The 24084-nt window shown below is 50.1% G+C and overlaps 1 protein-coding gene across 2 annotated transcripts in view; it reads left to right on the forward strand.

Annotated features, from left to right (window-relative positions):
- Positions 1–4924: 4924 nt before the first annotated feature.
- Positions 4925–24084, forward strand: part of ACSS2 (acyl-CoA synthetase short chain family member 2) — a 35465-nt gene continuing 16305 nt past the window's right edge. Inside the window, exons 1-2 of one of the 2 annotated variants that reach the window (XM_074157690.1) lie at positions 4925–5106; positions 5379–5574. In XM_074157690.1, the coding sequence (XP_074013791.1) occupies positions 4983–5106; positions 5379–5574 (320 nt within the window). In that variant the 5' untranslated portion in view covers positions 4925–4982. The remainder of the gene's footprint in view (positions 5107–5378; positions 5575–24084) is intronic. The other variant, XM_074157691.1, reaches the window with a different exon arrangement.

Genomic DNA, 24084 nt, shown 5'->3' on the forward strand with positions numbered 1-24084 from the left:
ATGGGGCAGCCACAGCTTCTCTGGGCAACCTAGGCCAGGGTCTCATCACCCTCACAGCAAAGAATTTCTTCCCCAGATCTCATCTCAATCTCCCCTCTTTCAGTGTCAAACCCTTCCCCCTCATCCTATGGCTCCCCTCCCTGATCAAGAGTCCCTCCCCAGCTTTCCTGGAGCCCCTTTAGGGACTGGAAGGGGCTCTAAGGTCTCCCCAGAGCCTTCTCTTCTCCAGGCTGAACAACCCCAGCAGAGGTGCTTCAGCCCTCTGAACATCTGCCCTCAGCCATTTGGTCATCTCCCACGCAAGGGCCAGCATGGGTACCTGCCAGGGCCGTGAGCACCACGGGTCCATTTTAATTTAGCTAACCCTGAGCACATCCCTTTGCCAGCACTGGCCGGGCCATAAGCTGATCCTTGCTCTTAGATATCTACCCTGCTCCCTTTCTCATGCCAGCTCTGCAGGTCCCATGAGCATGTGCTGGTGTCACTTGGGATTCTTTCCAGATCCTTCACTCTTCTATTCTGCCCCTTGATTCCCTGCCCTTGCAGTCGCCTATAGTTAAGAGAACTTCCCACTGCAGAATATTCTGATAAAGCCTTCCACTGCCTCTGGCATGTCTGTGCAAGGCATAAGCTTGTTTGTGCTGTGACATGTTCACCACAGACTGGGTCCATGCTAAAATGATGTCTTCTCTGATTACCATCACTGTACCACCAGGCTGATCTGCCTGGACAGACCTGTTACAGCCTTGGCAAGCCCTGGTCCAGGCTGCCCTGTTCAGAAGATGTTCTGGGATGAGTGGAGGGGCAGTGGGAGAGGAGGCCATGGCTTGCTGTCCTCCTCCATGTGAACACATGGGCCTCAGCTGTCACATGGACCTCGGTGTTGCTCAGACACTGGGTGGTTTCCTCCACTGCTGTGGGTTGCATCCTTCCTGCCGTGCCGCATCCTGCACAGCCAGATTTTGGCACAGAAGAAAAGACATTCAGCTGCAGAAGAGCTGCTTCCACAGGTTTCACTCAGAGCTAGTCCCAAAAGCAGCTGACATAGACAACACCCCAGAGCTGACCCAAATCATCCTCTACAGAGATCCCACGCTCAGCAGAGCCTCACCTCAAGCAAACAGGATACCCTCACCCAGTGCACAGCCCAGTGATCCAGATGTGTTCTCCCATGGGAGGGCTGTGCCACAGCACGCCTGGGATGTGTCTCAGTAGGGTCCCTGTGGTGGCTGAGATGGTGAAAAGCATGGGGACACTCTTCAATGTGCAATGGCAGTATGTATTCAGTGGGGCATGGAGCTTTTAACCACTCCTAACTCACATGGATTTATCAGCAAGCGGATATTAGAGTGGAGGGGAGTTTGGATCAAGTGATCAGGGAAGGAGAGGTCTGCTTGTTTCAAGCTACCACATATCTCTTTATGAGGAAGTGTAGCAATAGGACGAGGGGGAACGGTTTCACACTGAAAGAGGGGAGATTTAGATGAGATAGTAGGAAGAAATTTGTTGCTGTGAGGATGGTGAGGCCCTGACCCAGGTTGCCCAGAGATGCTGTGGCTGCCCCATCCCTGGAGGGGTTCAAGGCCAGGTTGGATGGGGCTTTGAGCAACCTGGTCTGGTGGGAGGTGTCCCTGCCCAGGGCTGGGGGTTGGAACTGGATGATCTTTAAGCTCCCTTCCAACCCAAACCATACTATGATATTTCAGCTGTGGCCCACTGGAATGAAAGTTTGAGAAGGGCTGTGTTTGTGCCATGGGGGGTCTGACTGATGTGGGTCGCAGCCCTTTACACAGGTGCTTGGAGGGTTATCAGAGTCCTGCAAGAGGAGAGACCACGGGAAAATGTGTCAGGGAGGCTATTCTGAGTTTTTCTCTTTGCAGGTGCGTTGTGAGAGATGATGCAACCACTCCCCATCAGGCAGCTTCCTGGGCCACAGCTGTGGACAGCTGAACCACAACAACAAAATCCCCTGGCTGTGGCAGCCCATACTGGGCAATGCTGGACGGAAGGCAGCTGACGGGCTGGTGGGACATGGTGCTGCCCTGGCCTCCTGGCTCAGTACATCCTGCCCACTGCAGCCAACAGTTGCTGGAGAGAAATCATGCTGTCACTGAGCCTGGTGGAGAATTTCAGTGGGACAAATTGCTGAAAGAGAAAGGCCAATGAGAAGGAAACCAGAGAGTGCCTCTCAGATCTACAAACCACCTCTCTGCTGGCTCTGGGGCACCCGTCCCCTGACAGGGAGAGCGATGAAACCCTTTCCCAGCAGTGGGGTGAACTACAGCCCCCTGCCTAGCATATAGGGGGACAGGTTTGTCAGAGAGCTGAGGCTGCTAAAATTAGGAATTGGCAACTTGTAATAAAAAAATTTTGGGTGTGAGGTGGCTTCTGAAGGACTTCAGAAATGCTGAGTCTGTCCTGAGTGCTGCTCCTGCAGAGCTTCAAAAATATCCATACCAGAGAGCCCAGGTGGCATGGCCAAATTGACTTTTTCTTCAAAAACCATTTTTTGTCGTGGGGAACTTGGAGGTTACAATAGTGCTGGCTGGTAGAGGGGAATACCTTGCAGGGCTTGGCTGTATTGGCACTATGTCTGACGATGGAGCGAGCCTGGGCTCGGAGACTGGTGGTCACAGGCTGAAACTCCAACAGGGAGTATGCTAAAATGGGGCATCTGGATGGATGTGGACTTGTGCTGGAGACTTCACCTTTATCTGTGTGGTTTACTAGTAGAGATTGAGTTTCTGCACCCCAAGACATAACCAATCCTTCCTATGATATTTTTGTTAATTACAATGAAATTAATAATATGAGGCCATGGTGCAGCTTTCCAGGACAGTGATTTTATACTACATGGCTAAGGAAGTTTTGTTACGCGTGCTACAGCGTGGTGTGAGGGCAGCTGCCTGATTTGGTGTGTGAAGCCTGCTGAAGTCACATTGGAGAGGTGTAGAGAGCACCTCTGGAGCGATGCTGCCTGCAGTATACAGCCCATGGAGGGAGGTATCATCTGAACTACTCCTGGGTTTCATCTTGGAGGAAACCAGCTGTGTCCTCCCAGTTGGAGCCATGGAAGAAACTTTGCCATCAAGAAGTGTGCAGAGCCAGCAGTCTAACACCAGAGCAGAGAGCTGCAGTATAGATGTGTCCTCCAAAACTAGGGGGCATCTTTAATAGGAAATACACACCAGCGCCATTCACTTTTATCTGTAGAAGAACCATTTCTGGCCTCTTTGCTGATGAGAACTTTGCTTGGAGTGGCAGACGATGCTCACCAGTCCACAGGTTGGCATCTCCTGCAGCATACAGCAAGGCAATGCTCCCAGGAAGTGCATTAAACTATGGAAAACACTGGGAACACCAGGCTGTATCTGCTCACTGACAGCAGACCACTGCTCTCCAGCCTGAGGAATACTGCGCCAAGTTCAAGGTTATGGACTTTCATCTTTTGAGTGCTCCTTGGCCCCAGCCCAAACACCACAAAAATTGCCTACGGCTTCAGAGCAAGTGGCTCCCTGGGTACAGCTTTGCTCAAAGGAGTGATTTTCCAAAGTGCAAAAGAGATGTTTGAGGTTTCAGCCGCCTACCCAGGGAATGCCATCAGGGCAGTCTGGCTCAACACAGGAGATGGTAAGGACTGAGTTGACAATGGGTCTGCTGCGGGAGGTACCACCATGGGCAGCTCCTGCCTCTAAGGCCAGACACTGATGACCTTGATCCCATGGGATACCCCAGGTCCAACCTTCTGCTCCGACAGGGCTGGTTGCTCAAGGGTTTGTCTGGTTGAATGTTGACTATCTCCAAGGGCTGAGACCCTACTGCCACTCTGGGCCCCTGTTCCAGCATTTGACTGCTGCCGTGGTGAAAAAATGATTTAATTTCGCACTAACTACACAAGATCTGTAACATTTTTTGCAAGGAAAGGTGCTCAGTGAACTGACACGGCTCACTCTGCTCACCCCGCCAGCCAGTGGAGGGGCAGTGGGGTGTTGTGAATCAAAATGAAGGTTGTTTTCTGCAGGAAGCCAGGCACTGAGAGTGGCTGTGGCCTCTGGGCCTGTTTTGGGGCTAGTAAAGGAGGATTTCATCAATGGCACCCTGGGCTGTTCCCCTGCGCCTGGCAAAGTGGCTAGGACTGGCCCTGAGGGGACATGGCTCATGGGGGACAGTGCTGATGGGGCAGCACTGTTAATGGGGGAACACTGCTGGCATGGGGCAACGCGGCTGATGATGGGGAGACATGGGCTGACAGGGGGACATGGCTAACCGGGGGACAGCACTGACAGCGGGAGACACCAGTGACAGAGGGGACAGGGCTGACAGGGGAGACTCCAGTAATGGGGGTGGTGGGTGCGGCATGGCCGACAGTGGGACACCACTGGCAAGGGGAACATGGTGGGTGGGGGGAAATATGTCTGTTAGGGTGGACGTGGCTGATGGGGGGGGACATGGCTGACAGGGGGACACCACTGACAGAAGGGCAATGGCTGACAGGGCTACACCACTGACAGAAATGACATGGCTGACAGGAGGACATGGCTGACAGGGCTACACCACTGACAGAGGGCCATGGCTGCCAAGGGGACACCACTGGTGAGGGGGACACGGCTGACAGGGGGGACATGGTGGGTGGGGAGGAAACATGGCTGACGGGTGGGTCATGGCTGACGGGGTGACACGGCTGACAAACCCGCACCGCTGACAGGGACACACGCCCGCAGCCGGGTGCTGCCGAGCCCCGGCCCGCCCGGGCCTACTCCGGCGCGGGGGCGGCCTGCCTGGCCCGGCGGGCCCCGCGGCGGCGGGCGGGCGGGCTCAGGCGCTGCGGGCCGGCGCTGCCCCCCTTCCCTTCCCTTCCCTCCCTCCCAGCCGTGCCGCCGCGAGGGCGGGCCGCCGCCTCCGCCGTCCCCGCCCCCGGCTCCCCGCCGCTTTGAAGCGGGCTCGGCGGCCGCCCGCCCGCCCAGAGCCGCCGGCGCCCCGCCATGGTGCTGCCCGAGGAGCAGGCCCGGCTGTACCGGCCGCGGCCCGAGCTACTGCCGGCCGCCCATGTCCCTTCGATGTCCCACTACCAGCGTCTCTACCAGCGCTCCGTAGAGGAGCCGCACGGTGAGCACCGCCGGCGGGAGCCCCTCCGTGCCCGCTCCACCCGGGGAAGGGCCGCGGCGGGGCGGGGGGGGCTGCCGGTTCCTCCGGGGTCGGGGGAGAGCGGGGCTGGGGGGTGAGCCCCCCATGTGTGGGTTGAGGGAGTGTGGGGGGCTGCTCCCGTTGTTCCTCACAGCGTTGTCCCTGCACAACAGGGGACACACAGGTCCCTGTCCCTTACACCTTCTCCCTGCCCATTTGTGGGTCACAAGCTCTGGCCGTTGTTGCCTTTGTAGAGTTTTGGGGTGACATTGCTAAAGAGTTCTACTGGAAGAGTCAGCACACGGGGCCCTTCCTGAAGTACAACTTTGATGTGACGAAGGGGAAGATCTTTATTGAGTGGATGAAAGGGGCAACTACCAACATCTGCTACAACCTCCTGGACAGAAATGTCAACGAGAAGAAGCTTGGGGACAAAATTGCTTTTTACTGGTAAATTTCTGTTTTTATTATGGTGTAGAAGGTGTGTCATGTTAATGTGTGTCATGTTAATTTCTACTGAGGTGAATTAAAACATGGTAAAATGTGAGAGGTATTAATTTTTGCATATGTACAGCAGGTGTTTGCCGTCTGTGTGTTTGAGGAGGGCGGCGCGATGGAGCCTCTGCCCATCCTGGGACACACTGGAGCCACCCAGCGTAGCAGTTGGAAGCTCCCAACTTCCAGCTCTGCCTTTGTGCTTGCTAAGAGCAGTCAGACAGTGTTGAGGCAGGTGCCACACTTCCCTAGTGAAGTGGGTAGATGTGGGGTAGAGATGTGCCATGAGGAACAGCTAACATCCAGCAGCAAAAAGCTAATAAACCCCAGATCTCCTGTCCTCATGTTTTGTGGGTCTGGCAAGTTTCTACACTTGCGGCAGAAAGGCTCTTCTAAAACCTGAGCTTATATATAGATTCCGTGCTCTTTAACGTGTATAACACTGATACTTTCAGAAAGGCTGGCTTCTCTGTATTAACTTTGGGAAGAAAAGTTAACTTCCAGCCCTGTCTGCAGTATGTTTGATGGTTTGTTTTGGTTTTTGTTTTTTTTTTTACCAGAGTAGTTTTTACTAGTGTTAAAAGCCATGTGAAACTTGACGTCTTCATATTAATGCAAAAAAGGTTTCCATTGGTCATGTCTGAGATCCAGCACTAATGCTCCCCTGCTGGCACCACAGCTGTGTCCCCCAGCTGAGGACAGTGCCTTGCCCACCCGTGCAGTTTGCTGTTTCCCTTGAACGAGCACGTGTTTCTGTTGCACTGCTATGACTGTATGTGGCAGCACAGAAGCACAGTTAAATGTCCCACTTGTCAGGGATGCAGTAATTTGCTGGGTTATGGCGAGTCCCTTTGGCAGAGCAGCTGGAGTCTCACTGCCATTGCAGTAAAAATACCGGGTGCTCTAATGATGAATAGCTGTGCTGCTCTAAGTGATTTTGTGCAGATGAAGGGTCCCTCCCTGTCACCTGGTGTAAAGGTGATGATGGGCCACCCTGCTACAGAAAGGAACATGTTTATCATAGAATGGTTTGGGTTGGAAGGGAGCTTAAAGATCATCCAGTCCCACTCCCTGCCCTGGGCAGGGACACCTCCCACTAGACCAGGTTGCTCAAAGCCCCCTCCAACCTGGCCTTGAACCCCTCCAGGGATGGGGCAGCCACAGCTTCTCTGGGCAACCTGTTCTGGCTGCGTAGGTTTGGCTTTGACTGTAAACTTGGGGTCATACTAGAGTTTCTATCCATAGCGCTACTGCTTCAGTGAAAGAATCACACATACCACCTAGCAGATAGTCATATTGATAAGACACAGGTGAAATGGTGGGAAGTATTTACTTCGCTGCAAGTTAAATACATTCTCTCTTCCACTCAGATGTGAAATGGCTGCAGTTTCTGAATGAAAACTCCTTTGTAAACCCATTCAGGTAAAGGTGTGCCAGCAAACAAAGCCATTTGGCAGGCCAGTGCTGGCAACCCTGCTGGGCTTTATGGAGGGGAGCGTGTGTGTGGTGGTTCTTGCACGTAAATCTTTGGATGACAGCTGGGCCTACAGCTCTAATTTGATTTTGGTGATGATTTTTCTCGTTAGTCAATCTGGCAGCCTTTGTGGGGGTACTTGTGATGCGGAGCAAAACATGGAGTGGATATTAAAATGGTGGGTGTCTTGTCAGCCGCGGTGTTTGCAGTGCTGAAAAATAAGGTCTCTCTTCCTCCTCAGCAGGCAGTTTTCCCCGACTATTTTGGGCTAAACTCTCCTAGCATGGTTCTGTCAGCAGTGACCTGGCACTGGGGCTTCTGGAGCTGTCAGCTGGGAATGTCGGTGGGAGGGATGGAGGAGGCATGCTGGACGTGACCCGCGAGCTGGCGGCACTGAGGCCATGAGGAAGCGGGGCTAAGGGTTATGGCTCCTAAAATTACTCTTCTAGGAGCATGCATGTGCCTCTCTGGACACGTGCTTTTCTTCAATAACAAGATGTGGTTGCTGTCATCTTTTTCCTTTCACATTTTGTGTTTAACACGCTATTGAATGAGCTTGCTTTCCTAAAACACTTGAGACTTGTCACACTGTAGGAAAGGTCAAAAAAGAAATGAGAGCTTCCAAAAGCCAAAGGGGGTTTCTGGGAGAAACTTGGATATTTTTTTTTAAAAGACCTTGGCCATTTGCTTGCTTCTAAGAAAGTCTATAGCCTGTTAGATGGGAAAAGGTGCTGAGCTTATACCAAGGTATCAGTGACTGCCCAGCTCTGGGAGAGCTTTGAAAAGTTACCAGACTGTGGTCTTTGCTTTCAGAGAGGAGAAATTAGGGGAAAAGTGAATAATGTTTTGAGGCATTGGTTGATGTCTCTGAGAAGAGATGTGTCCTGACAAAACACAGAGCTGCCGTGCGCTCCTGACTATAGCTATCTCAAGTTTTGCACAGGCTGGAAGGAGTGAGCGGTTCATCTGGATCTGTTACGGCCAAGCTGCCCTGAAGGTTCCTGCACCACCAGCAGTCTGGGACTGCCCAAACTGGCTCCACTCAGAGGGCCAAATCCACATGGAATTGCTCTTCCAGCACAAAGGGCAGTAGATGGGATTGCTTCATACTGCAGAATTTGTACATAGGTGACGTTTACTCTCGTGGCATTGTCCTTGTGGTGCTGTTAGGACTCTAGTTCAAAATGACCATCCTGAGTGGGTAGGAAACGCTTGCATTTTCCCTGTTGCCTGTTTCACTATGTTATCTCTTACTGCTTGTGAACGTTACAAGTATTTCTGTTTCTGCTGCTTTTGATTCCTCTTTCTCTCTTTGGTATTGCTGATGTGGCCTAAAAAGGAACAGAAGCTCCAGGAAATGTTTCTGATAGAGATTTCACTTTTGAGAGCAGTGCTCTTTCATAATTGCCTGGAAAGGCTGAAGTCAGTAACACTGTGGTTACTCTGCAGGTAGATACCTGTGGTGGCTTTTGCAGGTGCTATGTGCTGGACAAACTAGCTGGGGATACTGAGGGACACTGGCAGGGGACTTGAAGTGGTGCTGAGGACTTTGGAGTGTTAATTAGAGCAGGAGCACATTTATGCCTTCACTGTGCTGTAGGCATATCTGTGTGGCATGGATAAACTCCTAGTTCTGTGCTGAGGTGCCTGTTAATCATCTCTTATAAACATCAGCCTGGGCAGTTTGTGGAGGTAAAAATACAACCAGGTGGGAATTCAAATAAAACACCTATTAGAAAACTCTAATTAGACCCAGGGGTCTAATACCTGGATACCTGGATGGAGCCTGTTCTCTGTGTAACCTGTGCACAGCTGAAGAACTAACTTCTTGCCTTCATTTCTCAAACTAGTCACCCCAACTGCAGTACTGGTGGTGCCTGGTGGGACCAGGGGGCAGGAGGTAGAGCTTTGCACCCTATTTTTAGCCCCCCTGTAGCCTGGGTGTGTGGGCTTAGCAGGGTGCTGCTGGCCTCTGCCATCTTTGGGAGAGCGTACCAATTTTCTACTTTCTTGTGCTTGCATGTGAAATAACACATCTAGTAGTAAAGATAGTAAAGGCTGCCAGAGCTTGCTGGAGCTTTGTTTAAACAGAAGAATAACTGCCTCTGGTTCCCATTCTGGGCCTAGAACAAACATGACATGCAAAGATAAAATGGAGAAGGTGTGGGGGGGTGTTGGTTTTTTGTTTGGTTGTTGTGGTGTTCTGTTAATGTAATAAAGCATTTAGTGGCTTGTAGCTGTGAGATTTCTTCCAATAAATCCTTCTGTAAGGAAAAAAATCAACAACTACAGAGCACGTTTACAAAAACAAAACAAAACCCAAAAACTGAAAGCCCCCCAAAATCCAAACAAACCCAAAGCAACAACAAAAAAGTTCCAGAGCACTCCTGGAGGTTTTTATTAGGAAACTGAAAACTGGTTTTGGACAGGAGCCTTCCAGAGAGGATACAGATTGCCAAACACTGGTTTGGTCTAAATGCGCTGCTGGGGTGAACTGGAACAGGACCATATCATCTGGTTCCTGGGGCCCCTGCGGTGCTGGTGCACCTCGATCTGGTGGCTGTTCCTCACCATGGAGTGCTTGATTCTGGGATGTGCCATCCCACAGTCAGAAACGAAGCCAAATGAAGCTGTGTTTCAGTTGCATTTTGACTGTAAAGGTTCAAAGCTCTTTTGTTTGTGGAAATAATCTTGCCTTAAACTGATGAGAATAAAGTGTTTGGTCTCCATAGTCCAGATCAGCACTGGGGTTTGGTTTTCTTTTTAGATACCTTCACAGGTGTCAGTCTTCCGTTACTGTCCTGTGCTGAGGTGCTGTGGCTGAGGATGTGGTCTATTAACATCCAGACTTTTGGAAGTGCTTAATTTCAGCCAGCTTCCACACGGTGCCACTCAGCTCTGCTACTCCCACTGCCCTCAGGACTTCTGAGTGTCCCCTGCCCAACTCACTCTTTGTTTCTTTGATAACTTCCTGGATGACTTGTCATACTTGCAGTGATGCAGCCTATTTTAACACTGTTCTGGTAGTGAAAGCACATGCTGAAATCACACAGTTTGTTTAAAGTATAAAAATTCACCACTGGGAAGGTTGCTTTTACTGATACATATTTGCAAGCGTGTCCCTGTGGGCTGCTGAGAGCAGTCAAAGCTGTGGCAGCTGGATCCAATGCTGCTGTTCCCCGTTACTACTACATCCCTACTAAATCCATATCCCATTACTATTACAATCATAGAAGAATCTGATTAAGCTGTGAGAAGCGTTATGAAAAAGTTTCCATGTGCTTGGTTGATGCTTACACCACCACCCAGGCTCAGCACAGCTCCTTTCCCTGGTGGCGATTCTCTGTGGGAAAAGGGGTGGTCCCACTCAGCCCTGAAAAATCAGAGAGGCTTTTTAGGGTGAGTCCTCAGCAATCCAGGTCATCTCCCCATTGCATGTGCTGAGTGTGGAGTGATTAATTATTTTGTGGCCGTTATTAATTATTTTGAAAGCATTGCTGGGTGGTGCAGTGCTCTGCTTCTAGAAAACAGGCAGATAAGGTGCACCTAAAGTTGGTAATAATATACATTGGAAGTTCTTCAATAATATAATAAGGGAGACTTTACAGCGGCCTTCCAGTACCTACAGGGGCTACAGGAGAGATGGGGAGGGACTTTTTATGAAGGAGTGGAGCGACAGGTTGAGGAGTAGTGGCTTCAAACTGAAAGAGGGGAGATTTAGATGAGATCTGGGGAAGAAATTCTTTGCTGTGACACACTGGCCCAGGTTGCCTAGAGAAGCTGTGGCTGCTCCGTGCCTGGAGGGGTTCAAGGTTGGACGGGGCTTTGAGCAACCTGGTCTGGTGGGCGGTGTCCCTGCCCAGGGCAGGGGGTGGCACTGGATGATCTGTAAGGTCCCTTCCAACCCAAACCATTCTATGATTCTTGTATTTTATTAAGCTATGGATCTTGTACCTTCCTTCAAGGGCAACGATAGTTGTAGCTTTCCATCACAAAAAATGTAACTGTCTTCTGGTGGGTTTTGGGAACTCTTCCAGCCTGGGAAGGGATTTACACAACTGACTGCATCTGCCTGAATGCTGTAGAGCAGTGTTTCCTCTGTCTCCAAGCCAGAACATCGCTGCTTTGCAGGGCCCTCTCTGACTCTGAGCTGCGTGGGTAGTGCAAGAGTGGGAATGGTGGGAGCATCAACAGAAATCTGGTATTAAAACAAGGAGTAAAGGGAGTAGCTGTTGTAGCTTAGACACATTCAGGTCATGTGCTTTCCCGATTTCTTTGGTGGAATTCTTCTCCCGGTTCTGGGATAGTCACTAACCAGCGTGGTTAGTGGTGTGGCAGTAGTGCAAACAGCCACTGTGTTTGGATGCTTGTATATAAGTGCAGATTGGGACAGGAGGGACTTGTAGCTTGTTTTCAGGTGTAGCTCCCTGGCTTTTCTCCAGTGGTGGATGGAGTCTCCATCTTCAGCTGTGGGCTGTTTACAGCAAGGCCATGCTGGACTCAAAATTAACCAATTTTGTGTAATCACCCTGATTGTCCTGCTGTGGGTTTGGTTGCAGGTGAGATACAAAGATGGTGCTGCCTCAGGACAGCATGATGATGCCTGCTTAAGGGTTTGGAGATTCTTGGTTTGGCCTGAGGGGCTGGAAAACACAGGGATCATGGTCTGGAGCTTGTTTTCAAAGGCTACGTGTGTATGTGTTGAGACCTGGCATCTGCCGGTTTTCTCCTGTCCTGTCTCGAGGTTCTTCTGTCCCAAATATTTCTGTTAATGTTTCTTGCACTTGTGTGCTGCATCCTACATCCTCGTTATTAGCGATTGGTGAAATCTCTGAGATAGTTACCAGGTGAGCGGTTGTGCCCAAGGGATGAACTAAATATGTGAGAGCAGGGAAATACCTTCTTCAGTTCTGTGGGCTTCCAGCATGTGGGGTGTGTTTTCCCGGATGCTGTGAGTCAGGGTTTCGAGTACCACGTTACTCAGACAGCTGGCAGGCACAGAGTCGTTTGAAATTATTTTTTCCCTTCTGATGGCTTACTGGGAAGCTGACTCATCTGTCTCAGGTACGCATGTCAGTTTGCAGGGAGCTGCCAGGAAAGATAGTTGGTTTGATATTGTGGAGATCTCAAGCCCTAATCTCGCTCTGCAGAGCCTTTTCTGTCTTAGGATGCAGGGCAGGAGCAGGGAGCCGGCTCCAGGGAGCTCTCAGCCTCGTGCAGCTCTGCTCTGCAGTGCAGTGAAGGAAGGGGACAGGTATTAAAGGTTGGTGACTGCTTGATCATGCAGCGCCTGTTGTCTCCTGTGGTTTTGCCCATTCAGAAGCACCCCTGGACTTGTGCCTGGTCTTACTGAGCTCAGACAACTTGTAAACCTGCTCCCATAGGCAGAATGGGGCTTTTCTCCCCTTTTAGTGGTTTCTAAGTCGAACCTGTAAAGAAAGCGGGCGCTTGGGCAGCATTTGCATGGTTGCTCCGCAGCTGAGCTGTGAGGAGAGGGTTTGTATAAGGAACTCCTCTGCCTGGGAACACACACTGGCAGCAGCCTTGAATCAGGGGAGCAGCTTTTCATTTGGGTTGTGTCGGAGTTGTTTGCTCCTGGCCTTTTGCTCTGAAACCCTTCATAGCTGCTCCTGGCAGGGATACAGCATCCGTCTATATAAATACAAGGGAATATCCAGGAAGTATTTGACCAGATAAACAAGTTGGATGTCAATAAGTGCTCGGGATTAGATGGCATGCGCCCCAGAAGACTGCAGGAACTTGAATGTGGAATTGCAGAGCTGCTGGCCAGGGTGTGCTGTGTGTTATTGCAAAGGGCTGCTGTGCCAAGGACTGGGAGGTTGCCAGCCCCGCTCCGTCTAGAGAGGGCAGTGGAGGGGGTCCTGAGAACTAGTAAATCTGACTTGCATCCCTAGTGGTACAGTGGACTCGGATCACTGTGTGCGTGGACCAGTGTAATCTGCTGGGAAAGGTGGTGGAGCTGCTGTGGAGTGAAGTCCTGCTGGCAAACCTGCTGGAGTGCAAGGCGGGTGGCACTGAGTGCATGGATACAGCTGTTTTCAGACCACCTTCGTGAGCTTTCCCAGAAAAAGTTGTTCAAGAAAGTAATTTAACTGTGAATGGAAGAAGGGTCTTTCCACAGAGCTGGTTTAGCCTTACCCTTAGTTTCCTCATTCTTAATGGTCACTTTTCAGGACCAGCAGCAGGTCCCCCAAGGATCAGTGTTGAAACTGAACTGCTGATGGTGGCCAGGCTCACGTGCACTCCATAAACATCATAGAATCATAGAATGGTTTGGGTTGGAAGGGACATTAAAGATCATCCAGTTCCAACCCCCTGCCCTGGGTAGGGACACCTCCCACCAGACCAGGTTGCTCAAAGCCCCATCCAGCCTGGCCTTGAACCCCTCCAGGGATGGGGCAGCCACAGCATCTCTGGGCAACCTGGGCCAGGGTCTCATCACCCTCAGAACAAAGAATTTCTTCCTGAGACCTCATCTCAATCTCCCCTCTTTCAGTTTAAAACCATTACCCCTTGTCCTATCACTACACTTGCTTATAAAGAGCACCTCCCCAGCTTTCTTGGAGCCCCTTTAGGGACTGGAAGGGGCTCTAAGGTCTCCCCAGAGCCTTCTCTTCTCCGGAGTGAACACCCCCACTTCTCTCAGCCTGTCCTCACATTAGAGGGGCTCCAGCCCTCTCTGATCAACTTCGTGGCCTCCTCTGGACCCCTTGCAACAGGTCAGTGTCCTTCCTGTTCTGAGGACTCCAGAGCTGGGCGCAGTACTCCAGGTGGGGTGTCACGAGAGTGGAATAGAGGGGCAGAATCACCTCCCTGGGCTTGCTGGCCCCGTTTCTTTTGATGCAGCCCAGGATGTGGTTGGCTTTCTGGGCTGCCAGCGCACATAGCATTATACTGCTGTCTTAAACTGTTGGCTTATACCCTGTCCAAAGCCGCCTTTCTGTGTGGCTCTGGGTGTGTGGTTGCACAATAACTACCAGGGGAGTAGTCAGGGGTGTGCGTGCACAGACAATAGCTCCTGGATTTTCTCCCATCTATGAAACCTGTATCTTGTAACACTGGCAGATATTACAGGCACCTTGATATGTTTTAAGAATAGTTTGCATACTGTTGGGAGGGGCACTGTGGGGATATTGTGAATATTGGCAGGAGAGTTGAAACTTGGGGGTGGATAAATGGAGTTCATGGACAGAGAGGATGATGAACTCCTGTACGGGTTCAGGATGTGGAAGATTAGAGCCTTTTAGAGCCTTCAGTTTGCTCATTGGACTAGAAAATCTGATTATTTTATTTTAGCTGTGTGAATGGCTTGTGTGTTCCCCCCTGTCACCCTGGTGTGGATGGAACAGAAGTGGACAAGGACTCAGGACTTGAGACTAACTCCAAGTAGTGGTATTTACAGGGGACAAAGTGATCAGGCTTTACCAAAAGAGGTGCGAGTGGGTGCTTGTTCCAGGCATGGCATTTTCCTGTGGGTAGTTGCATTTTGTGCCTGGTGGGCTTTCTGTGTCCAAAGCTGTAGTATTGATCACCAGTGCTTTGACAGGACCTCTTGGCTCCCACCAGTGCAATGAGCTTGCCTTTTCCTCCCGTGCCCAGCCCAGTGTCAGAGCTGTTGTGTGCGGCTGGGAGCAGAGTTTCAGTTCTCTGATTGCATTTCTGCACCTCGTTTGTTGTAAATGTCGAAATGGGGTGTGATACGAAATCGCAAGTCCTGGCAGTTCTCCATAAATTCAAAACCCATCATTTTTGCAGAAGTTGCCTCCCTCCTTTAGGGGAATCCCTCAAGGAAATCAACGGCCTTCCTGGTTACTTTTTCACACCTGGGTACCTGATAGTGAAGCATGTTTTGCACTCGTGTTGCCACTGACCATCTTCTAAGAGATGTTCCTTGCATACAATGAGATGACAGTCCAGCAGGTAATGCCTGGCCATCACCTGTAGAGGCTTTGGAGGCATAAAGTTGAAATGTCCACCTAAAATCTGATTAAAAGTTTAATTTCCTATTGTGGCCTTGATAGATATTGTTTGAGCCTCCACTGAAATCACTTGCCTGGATTTCAGTGTTTCTGGAAGGTCTTGAAAAATTGGCAACATGCTCCATCCAGAGATGCAGTATTTCCCCAAAATAGGAATTTCCCAGCTGCAGATGTCTTGTTGACTATTTCACTAATAGAAGCTTCATCCAGGAATATGTTTCGTGGCCCAACTGCAAGTTGTTTAAACAAAGAATCAGCTGCGCTGTGCTGTGCTGGAAATAAGCTCTCCTCCTGTTGGACTGGTAAAAATAGTCCACACTCCTCTGAAAATATTACTTATGATAAACATCTAAAATGTTTCCTCTCGTGTCCAACTCTCGCCTTCTTCAGCGTTGGGTGGATTTGGCTCACGGGGTTACAAGTGCTGGCTGAGGTCAGCCAAACTCGGTGACCTGCTGCATATGAGCTCTGTTGCAACACTACGTAATCATTTTCTTTAAATAAAATCAAGATTAGTTTTGTTTTATGTTTAAAAATATTCAACTTTCCTCTAAATAAAATAGGTTAAAAATTACCATTTTTCTTCATTGGCTGTTCTCTTGCGTTGTAAAATACTTAAGAAAGTAAGAACACAATTAGAGTTAATGCATATCCTCTTGACTTGGTGGTTACTCAATATCAAGTGAGTAGGAAAAATGAATTCCCCTTGCTGCTGAGCAGGTACCTGTCAGTGCCCATCACCGGGGGATTTACTTGTGTTCTGTATTACTTGTAAACTGCCTTATTTTGTCAAAAGTGGCGAAATAATAGTAGTTTTCCCTTGAAGAGGGGCTTGCTGACTGCTGTAGATCCCGTCTTCTCTAAAATGGTTACCCTTGAGTGTTCTGGCTCTCAGGTGTGAAGACAGGCTATAAAACCCCATGACATCGACTTTATTTGGTTGCTTTTGTTGGCTGATGAACCAGCAGCACTGGAAGCTGAGAGATGTCAGTTCCTTTACAGATGTCTGAGCATCCCACTGTATAGAGAAAGGGGCTTCAAGTAGGTTTTTAGGGTGTAGCCTGGCAAGTGAGTGGGAAAACAGGAGAGAATTCTGGAGGATCAATAAATAAACGAGTGATTTTGGAGCAGTGTCCACCTCCGGCGGGGCTCTGTGCTAGAGACATCGCTCAGGGGATGGTGAAGCAAACAGTGGTTGGACTGCACAGGATAAATATTATTTCTTCAGATGCCTCTGGTACTTGTTCAGGTTCTGAAAGGCTGCAAATAGAAAGAGTAGCTGACAATGTATTTAATGAGAAGGAAGGACAGAAGGATTGATGTGGTTTTTCCTATGGGACACTAGCAACCATGCAGGGTGCAGGGTGTTGAGTGTTTTCTTAGTAGGCCGTGTTTCCATATGGCTATTTTTAAAGGTGATCAGAAGACTGAGTCCCTGATCGTAGAGCAGATGATGACCCCATGTCCCTTTAGAAATAGGCTCCATTTTGGCTGATTTGTGAAATACAGGCACAGTAATGCCCGTGTTTGAGTCAGTTGGGCCAGAGGGTATGGTTGTTGGGGGCTGCAGAGCTCAGGGCTCCTGCTATGGCATGGCACAGAGTTGTTTACCAGCCTGGCTTGGGTTTCTTTACAGCAATAGGAATGCATTTGTCCTAGGTACATGATCAACTTTTAGTTAAGATGGTTTGGCTCAGAGATGGATTTGACAGTGGAGCTTTGTTAGGCCCTACCTACGTGTATGGGGGGTGCTGGAGGGGAAAAATCGTGGGGTGGTTTTAATGCAGGTCTCAGAGTAAACTGAATGGTTTTAGAAGATGATGATGTTAAATTGATAAGACTTTTCTTTTCCCTGGGATTGCTGTTGCCAGGTGTACTCAACAGTGTTCTCCCAGTGCTGCCAGATAGTTCTGAACATACTGGGAAAACCTTTTCACCAGCCTCTCCCAGGCTACGCTCCACCGTTAACACAACTTCTGTCTTGATCCTTGTCATGATGCAACAGGATTCGAGCATGACTGCAGGGACCATAGTGGCTGAGCTTTCTGGTAAACTTTATACTTGAAAAACCTCTCAGCCTTCAAAGAACTCCTTTGGATATTTCCTGCTATTCACTGCTGTGGTGGGAGATGGGTGATGTTAAGCATGGGTGGGGCTGGGCAGTTGGTCCCGTTGCTATGAAATGTTCTCATGAAGGCTTTTTTGCAAACCCGTTTCGGCCCCGCTGGCTCCCTCCTGGAGTCAGCAGTACAGCTCCTGCTGGAGACCCTCTGCTTTGGGCAGTCTGTGTAGGAGCATTGCCATATTGAACAATAGATGCAGATGCAAGCCTTTTTTTTTTTTTTTTGATGAAACAGTGTCTTTTTCTGATTATCTTGCACAGCTGGTCTCTCCAAACTTCACATTTCAACATAAACTCTTTTCTCGAGAGGTTTTAAACGGTGCTCTCTACGCAAGTGCCGTTCCAGTGTCAGATGGGATAAGCCAGGCTGGGGGTGGAGGGAGAAATCATTTTTTTTTTGTTTTGTCGGCTGTTGTTCCCAAACTACCGAGCTGTCTCCAGGTAGACCCTTCTTCAGATGACAGGTTTCCTGAGTCTCCTGAAAACAACTGAGGCCAAGTGGCAGCAGGCGGTTTGTGAGCAGCTGGTAGCAGCGGTAGCCGAGCACGCAGCCCGTGTGTGCCAGCCCAGGCGTCGGGAAGGCCCAGGGCTCTCGCTGCCCATGCGGCTCGCACGTGAGCCCATTCCCCAGATGGCGGGGAGCTCAGCCCGGCCAAGCTCTGCCTGGCATTTCGGCTGCTCTAATTCTGGACATGGGGTGGATCGGGAAACCATGAGCCCGCCTCGCTGCCCCCAGCGACCTTGCACGTGAGGAGATGTCACTGTGCAGGAGCCTGTGCTCGGAGGCTGGAGCCCCTCTGCTGTGAGGACAGGCTGAGAGAGTTGGGGGTTCAGCCTGGAGAAGAGAAGGCTCCGGGGAGACCTTAGAGCCCCTTCCAGTCCCTAAAGGGGCTCCAGGAAAGCTGAGGAGGGACTCTTGATCAGGGAGTGGAGCCATAGGATGAGGGGGAATGGTTTTAAACTGAAAGAGGGGAGATTGAGATGAGATCTGGGGAAGAAATTCTTTGCTGTGAGAGTGATGAGACCCTGGCCCAGATTGCCCAGAGAAGCTGTGGCTGCCCCATCCCTGGAGGGGTTCAAGGCCAGGTTGGAGGGGTCTTTGATCAACCTGGTCTGGTGGGAGGTGTCCCTGCCCAGGGCAGGGGGTGGGACTGGATGATCTTTAATGTCCCTGCCAACCCAAACCATTCTATGATTCCTTCACCCCATACTGTGCTCTGGGAACAAGCTGCTGGTGGAGCAGGAGCTGGAGAACTTGTCTCCCATGCACAGAACTTGCATCCCATGCTTCTCATGCAGCAGCCTTGTCCCATGCTTAGGAGGAATTTTGGGCTCTGAGCGTGTTTTAGTTTGAATGACATCAGAGATGATTTAGGGTGAACATTCCCATAGTCCCCATCTCTACTCTACTGGAGACTTTCTGCGTTTCCCCACAGTGAAAATTCTTCGTGTGATGTTGCAGCATCTGGGAAAGGGTCCTTTTCCTCTTCCAACACCCTTTTCAAACTGGGAATCCATGTTTTCTTAAGGGTGCTTTCCAGTAGCTAAAATGCGGAGCTTTTTTCCTGCGTTAAGCAAGGCTTCTCCGTGGGCTACCACTGCCTCTCTGCCAGTCGGGGAATGAAACCTGGTGGCTTTGAGGTGGTTTGCTTGAAAACTTGCCTTCCAGGTGCCCCACACCCCAGCTGTCCTTGGTCACTTTGGGTTAATGCTTTTATTTGAGGGTGATGTGGTTACAGAAGCTTAGAAGGAGAAACTTAAATGATCTTTAGCCCCTTTGGTCCTTAGTGGGAGCATTTACAGGGGTCAGATAGGCTTTGGCTTTGTGCTCCAGTTTGCTTTGGTCTGTGATTTTTCTGTTTCTGACTGTGGATCTGCAGGTGGTCTGGCAGATCTTGAAAACTTGTAACACATCACTTGCTCAGCTTCATTTCATCATTATCTTTCATAAACCAGCTTCTCTTCGTGGTTTTATAGCCCTCGTAAACCACAATTATCATTGGCAATTACCTTGAAAACCATAATTCCCACTGATGCAGCCTGTGCTTCCTGCTGTTCCGTGCAAATGCTGAGGCAGCGTTGCACGGAGAAGCTGTATTCAACCGTTACTCAAACAGGTTATGCAAATAATTTTCATTTAGAAAGGGTGAAAGAGAGAAACCAAACAGCATTGCTGACTGGGTTTGGGTCAGCTTTTCTTAGTCCTTTTGGGTGCTCTGGGAAGTGCGCATCCCCTTGGCCACCAAGCTGTAGCAGGTTAAGAAGATACCACCCTTCCCCACTGCTTGTTATCCTACAGCTGGGATGGGCAATGTAATGCTTGCTTGGTTATGTGATGGGTGGTTGAAGCAGACCAGTGCTTTGAAAAGTCCTGTAGTCAGCCCTGATGCTTGGCAGAGCACAGTAACTTCTTACCCTGCTTTGGTGCAGGACCAGGAGTCTACCTGGCCACAGGTTCCCTCTCCCACACTGCTGCTCCACATCCTTGACTGCTTCACAGGGAACTCAACACTTGAGTGAATGTGGCTCTAAGGAAATGCTTGCATGCTCCTACAAAGCACTTTCCTTACTGCACAGTGTACGTACAACACTCAATCTTCTGCTAACCTACACAGTCCCTCTTACAGGGAAGCTTAACCCTGATTTAGCTCCGTGGGCACCCGGTGTGCAGCTCTGCATCTCCAAGGTCAAACTCCCAGCTGAGCAGGCAGTTGGTCTGTGAGCCTCCTGTAAGAGTGGTTGTGCCATGGAGGTGGCAAGTGTTGAGGTTTTTCCCATCTGAAGTTTTCTTCTTCCTTTGCCCAGCGTGGCTTCTCCGTGTGATGGTTTCTTGCCAAAACACTGGTAGGACCACCAGAGGCGTGTGCCGTGGGGCTTGTGTGCATGACGGCGCCTGTTCAGGAGCAGAGAGGCTGTTACTTTAACTGCTGGCAGAAGGGAGCAGCATGGTAAATGCTCTGCAGAGCCTCTGCTTCCTCTAATACATTGACAGGAACCTATTTTGTGGGGATCTTGGCGCTGCCGTCCTGCACGCTGCTGTGGTGATGGTCTCTGATGCCCTTGGGCTATCTGATCCTGGCAATGAATGGCTGCAGGCAGCTAGAAAGCCATTGACTTTATGTGAAACCTGACTTTTTCAACAAAGCACCGATTTCGAGGGGAAAGCCAGCCTCAGAAGGTCCCCAGTTGTGCATCTGTGTGTTTAGTTTAAAGGATTTGCATTTACTTAGTCAATGGGTGGTTCAACTGAGACCATATGGCCAAAAAATGCCTTTCTCCAGCGAAGTGTGCACACAACATGCAGTATGTAAAACACGGGCTTCCCGAGTGCTAAAAAACTCATATACATTCCTGCTGTGACCCAGATGATACTGTAAAATTTTGGATTACTAGTTGCTAAATGCAGGACTCAGTTTGAGGGAGATGAGGAAAATGTCAGGCTCAAACTGCCTTTCGCTGTGTATTTCGTCTGGTGATGTGTCTGGGAAGTTTGGGGAGCTGAAAATTGGTTTTTCCTTTCCGAAGATGGCCTGCTGTTAGATCAAAGATTGCATACTACCAATTGCAGCAGTGCTGCTGCCCAACTATTTTCATCACCCATTCTTAAAAGAAAAAAAGATATATTTGGGGGACGTTGGATTCTGCAGGCCTTGGGCTGTACACTGTAGGCATGGAGAAGAGCACTGTAGTAATATTTTGGGAAGCATGAATTTTTTTTTTAACTTTATTTTTATTTCTTTTTCAATTTAATTTGGACAAGCGAGCCCATGTGAGAGGCTCAGGACTCACAGCTCTTGCTTTTATCCACTGGGTGCCGAAGGGAAGATGCCACTCGCAGAACTTTGCTGCCAGGAATTTACAGGCTCGCTTTTGACGCACAGAGTGCTTGGTAGCGTGCGAGTGGACATGCCTTTAAATGCCCTGTCTGAAATACATAAATCTCATGGCTTTTGTGCCAGAGAAGAGGACAGAGCAACCTCTGAGTGCTGCTGCAGCCCACTGAGTGTAGCTGTGGGCACTCCAGACTATTTTCAGGAGCAATTTGCCTGCTCTTGAGAGACTGCTCAGAGGCCTTTGCCAGAGATGCAGTGAAAGGAGGGGTCTTGTCCTGTAGAAGCGTGGATGTGACTCATTTCCCATTAAGCACAAGATCGTCTGAAAATCTGAAGCCTGAGGTTTCCCTTGCTGATGCTCATAGAGCTCTTTTGCAGTCAAGTGAACGAATGGAAAGGACTTTGAAAGTCCTCTGAAAATCCTTGCAAAAAGTTTTAATTTCTCTTTGACTTTGCTCCGTGTTTCTCCTGCGGTGCCCTGTGTGTGCTGGCTTTGAGGACAAGCCTGGGTGTGTTCCCTGCCTTCAATTTCCCTCCTGAAGCCCTGTGAGAAGGAGGACTTCGCGTATTTGAGATGCATGTTTTGTGTGCGGGGAGAGCAGGGTCATCCGAGCGGTGCCTTGCACCCAGTTGGCTCAAGGCAGGTCCCTGTCACTCACGGGTACCGCATGTGGGAGGCAGCCCCGAGTGGGGGTGCAGGGCTGCTCACCCCAGAAGCTGCAGTTTGGTGTGGCCTTGGCTGCTGGGCCTGTGTAGGATGCTCAGTGCAGCCTTTCACACGGGCTCTGTCTCCATCCCACCATCAGCCCATCTTGCGGCAGCAGCGGCCGCCCCAGCCTGAAGCAAATCAGCGCCTGCGAAGCCCTGTTTGCTTGTGTCGCAGGACTCCCAAGTTTTACATGCAAAGCAGAGCCTTCCTCTCCCTTCTCAGGTAGGTATTAGACCACCGGGTTGATGGCACCTGGAACAAACGTGGTTTCTGCTGTGTCCTTGGCAAAGTCTGCTGCCAGCCAAAACAGCACTTCACCTCCGTCCAAGCCCCCAAATAGCACACACGGCCGGGGGCTGCCTGCCTCCTCCCTGCCCTACGTGGGAAGCCTTCCAGATGGGACAGCCTGTGCTAGTCTTTCCTCCTAACGTGTTTCTCTCTTAATAAAGGTTGGAATTAGATCCCACACTGCAGCAGAGCACAGACAGGGTTGGAACGAGGTGATCATTAAGGTCCCTTCCAACCTGAACCATTCTGTGGTTCTGTGTTACTCCTCCCTGCCCTGTTCTGCAGGTTTACGCTGGGCTGGGGGCTGGGTTGCCCGCAGCACCCAGCAGACCCCGGTGCAGAGATCTTCAGGTGAGGGATCAATGGGCTGGGATGCTCCAGCTTGCATTTGAGAAATGTTATAATTGTCTTTAAGGGATATTTCCTAGCAAGGCTCATCACCAAAGGGCAGAGCTGCACACACAGTGATACTATACGCCTGGACCCATGCGGGTTTGTTCAGTGCTAGCGTAGATGTTGCCACACTTGTGGTATAGAAGCACCAAGGAAAACCTCTGTGCGGTGAGGGAAGGCTCTCATCCTGCAGCCAGATGTGACAGAAGCAGATGCTCGCTATTTAAGCCGGACCAGTTACAGCTGCTCAGTCCAGCACTGAAATCAGCTCGTGGATCTTTGGTCCTCAAGGAGTAAAATCAAAAGGAAACCCTGTGATTTCCTGGGTTTTTTTTAGTAGCTGAGACACTGTCTAACAGTTTCATGTGTCATTTAGCTTGAAGTGATGCTCTTGGTTATGACAGGGAAGGGAGAGGAAGCTGCTTAGGTGCCAGGGCTGAGCCGCTTGCCCTGGGCAGTGGTTCTCATTCCCATATTTTATTTTCTCTTGGCGTTCTTGTTTCTCTCCTCTCCGTACTTACAAGGACCCAAACTTGCATGAAGGACCAAGCAGGGAATCCCCTTTTGGGAGCTGCTGCGGGGAAGATAGACTGCCTTGTGCACACCAGTGCGGGTATCAACGGACCCAATGGCTGCAGAGCGCTGTGGAAGTCAGAAGTATAACTAGGTATCAAGAGGGATAAATCAAGTTTGAAAGCAGCAGATCCATGAGTAGCTTTTAAATGGGATGATCCAAGTGTACCCACCAGTTTGGACACCCCTGTCCTACACGAGGCAGGAGGCACAGAGCTTCTATCAGTGGGGCTTTTCCCAACTCTTACACTGTTTCCACGAGGACTGCATTTGCCGTCAGAACATGTGGCTGCTGTTGTGGTGCCATGGAATGGCCCTTCCTGGGAATTACATGAGAAATTAGGGTGTTTCTTAATGCATTTCTACATCACAGCAGCCCTCCTTCTGTTTGTGTTGCTGGGGGAAGGGGGAGCAGTGGTTAGTTTTAGATAGAATTCAGTACATATTTTTTGCGTGCTCTGGACTGTTTGAGATGTTAAAGAAGTGAGGTTTGTGTTGCCAAGTTAGAGCCTGGCTGCGGTCCTAAGGGAAGACACGGCACGGAGGTGCTTCCTGGCTTCTCCCCAGCACCGGTGTTGTTTTTCATTTGGCTGCACATACTCAATGGGACACTTTTGCAGGGGGACTATCAACTGAGAGTGGTACCCCTGTTCTTTTACGGATCACTAATGTTTTGGTGCTGGCTGCCTTGGGGAGTTGGGAAAGTGTCTCCCCCCTTCCTGGGTGTGGGAGACTGGTGCTTGGCTGAGTGTGAAGTCATTTCACATCCTTTGTTAATCTCCTGATCTGTTGGGAGTGCCACCTCATTTGCATGGCTGAAGCATTGTGTCACATTAAAATTAGCTGATTTTTACTTTGATAGCAAACCATTTCCCTGGGGATGTGACATTCCTGTTCCGTCTCTGGGTATAGCTCTTGGCTCTTCCTCCCATTGCTGTGTCTGATGGCAAGGTCCCACTGAACTGGCACCTGGGCTGCAGGAGCCCAGAGGTGGTTCATAGAGGACCATGGAGAGAATAATGCAGAGCAGGCATGGCACTGAACAAATATACACGGGTATATTTATATATGAC

Source organism: Numenius arquata, chromosome 12, assembly GCF_964106895.1.
Source record: "Numenius arquata chromosome 12, bNumArq3.hap1.1, whole genome shotgun sequence".
Taxonomy (NCBI): domain Eukaryota; kingdom Metazoa; phylum Chordata; class Aves; order Charadriiformes; family Scolopacidae; genus Numenius; species Numenius arquata.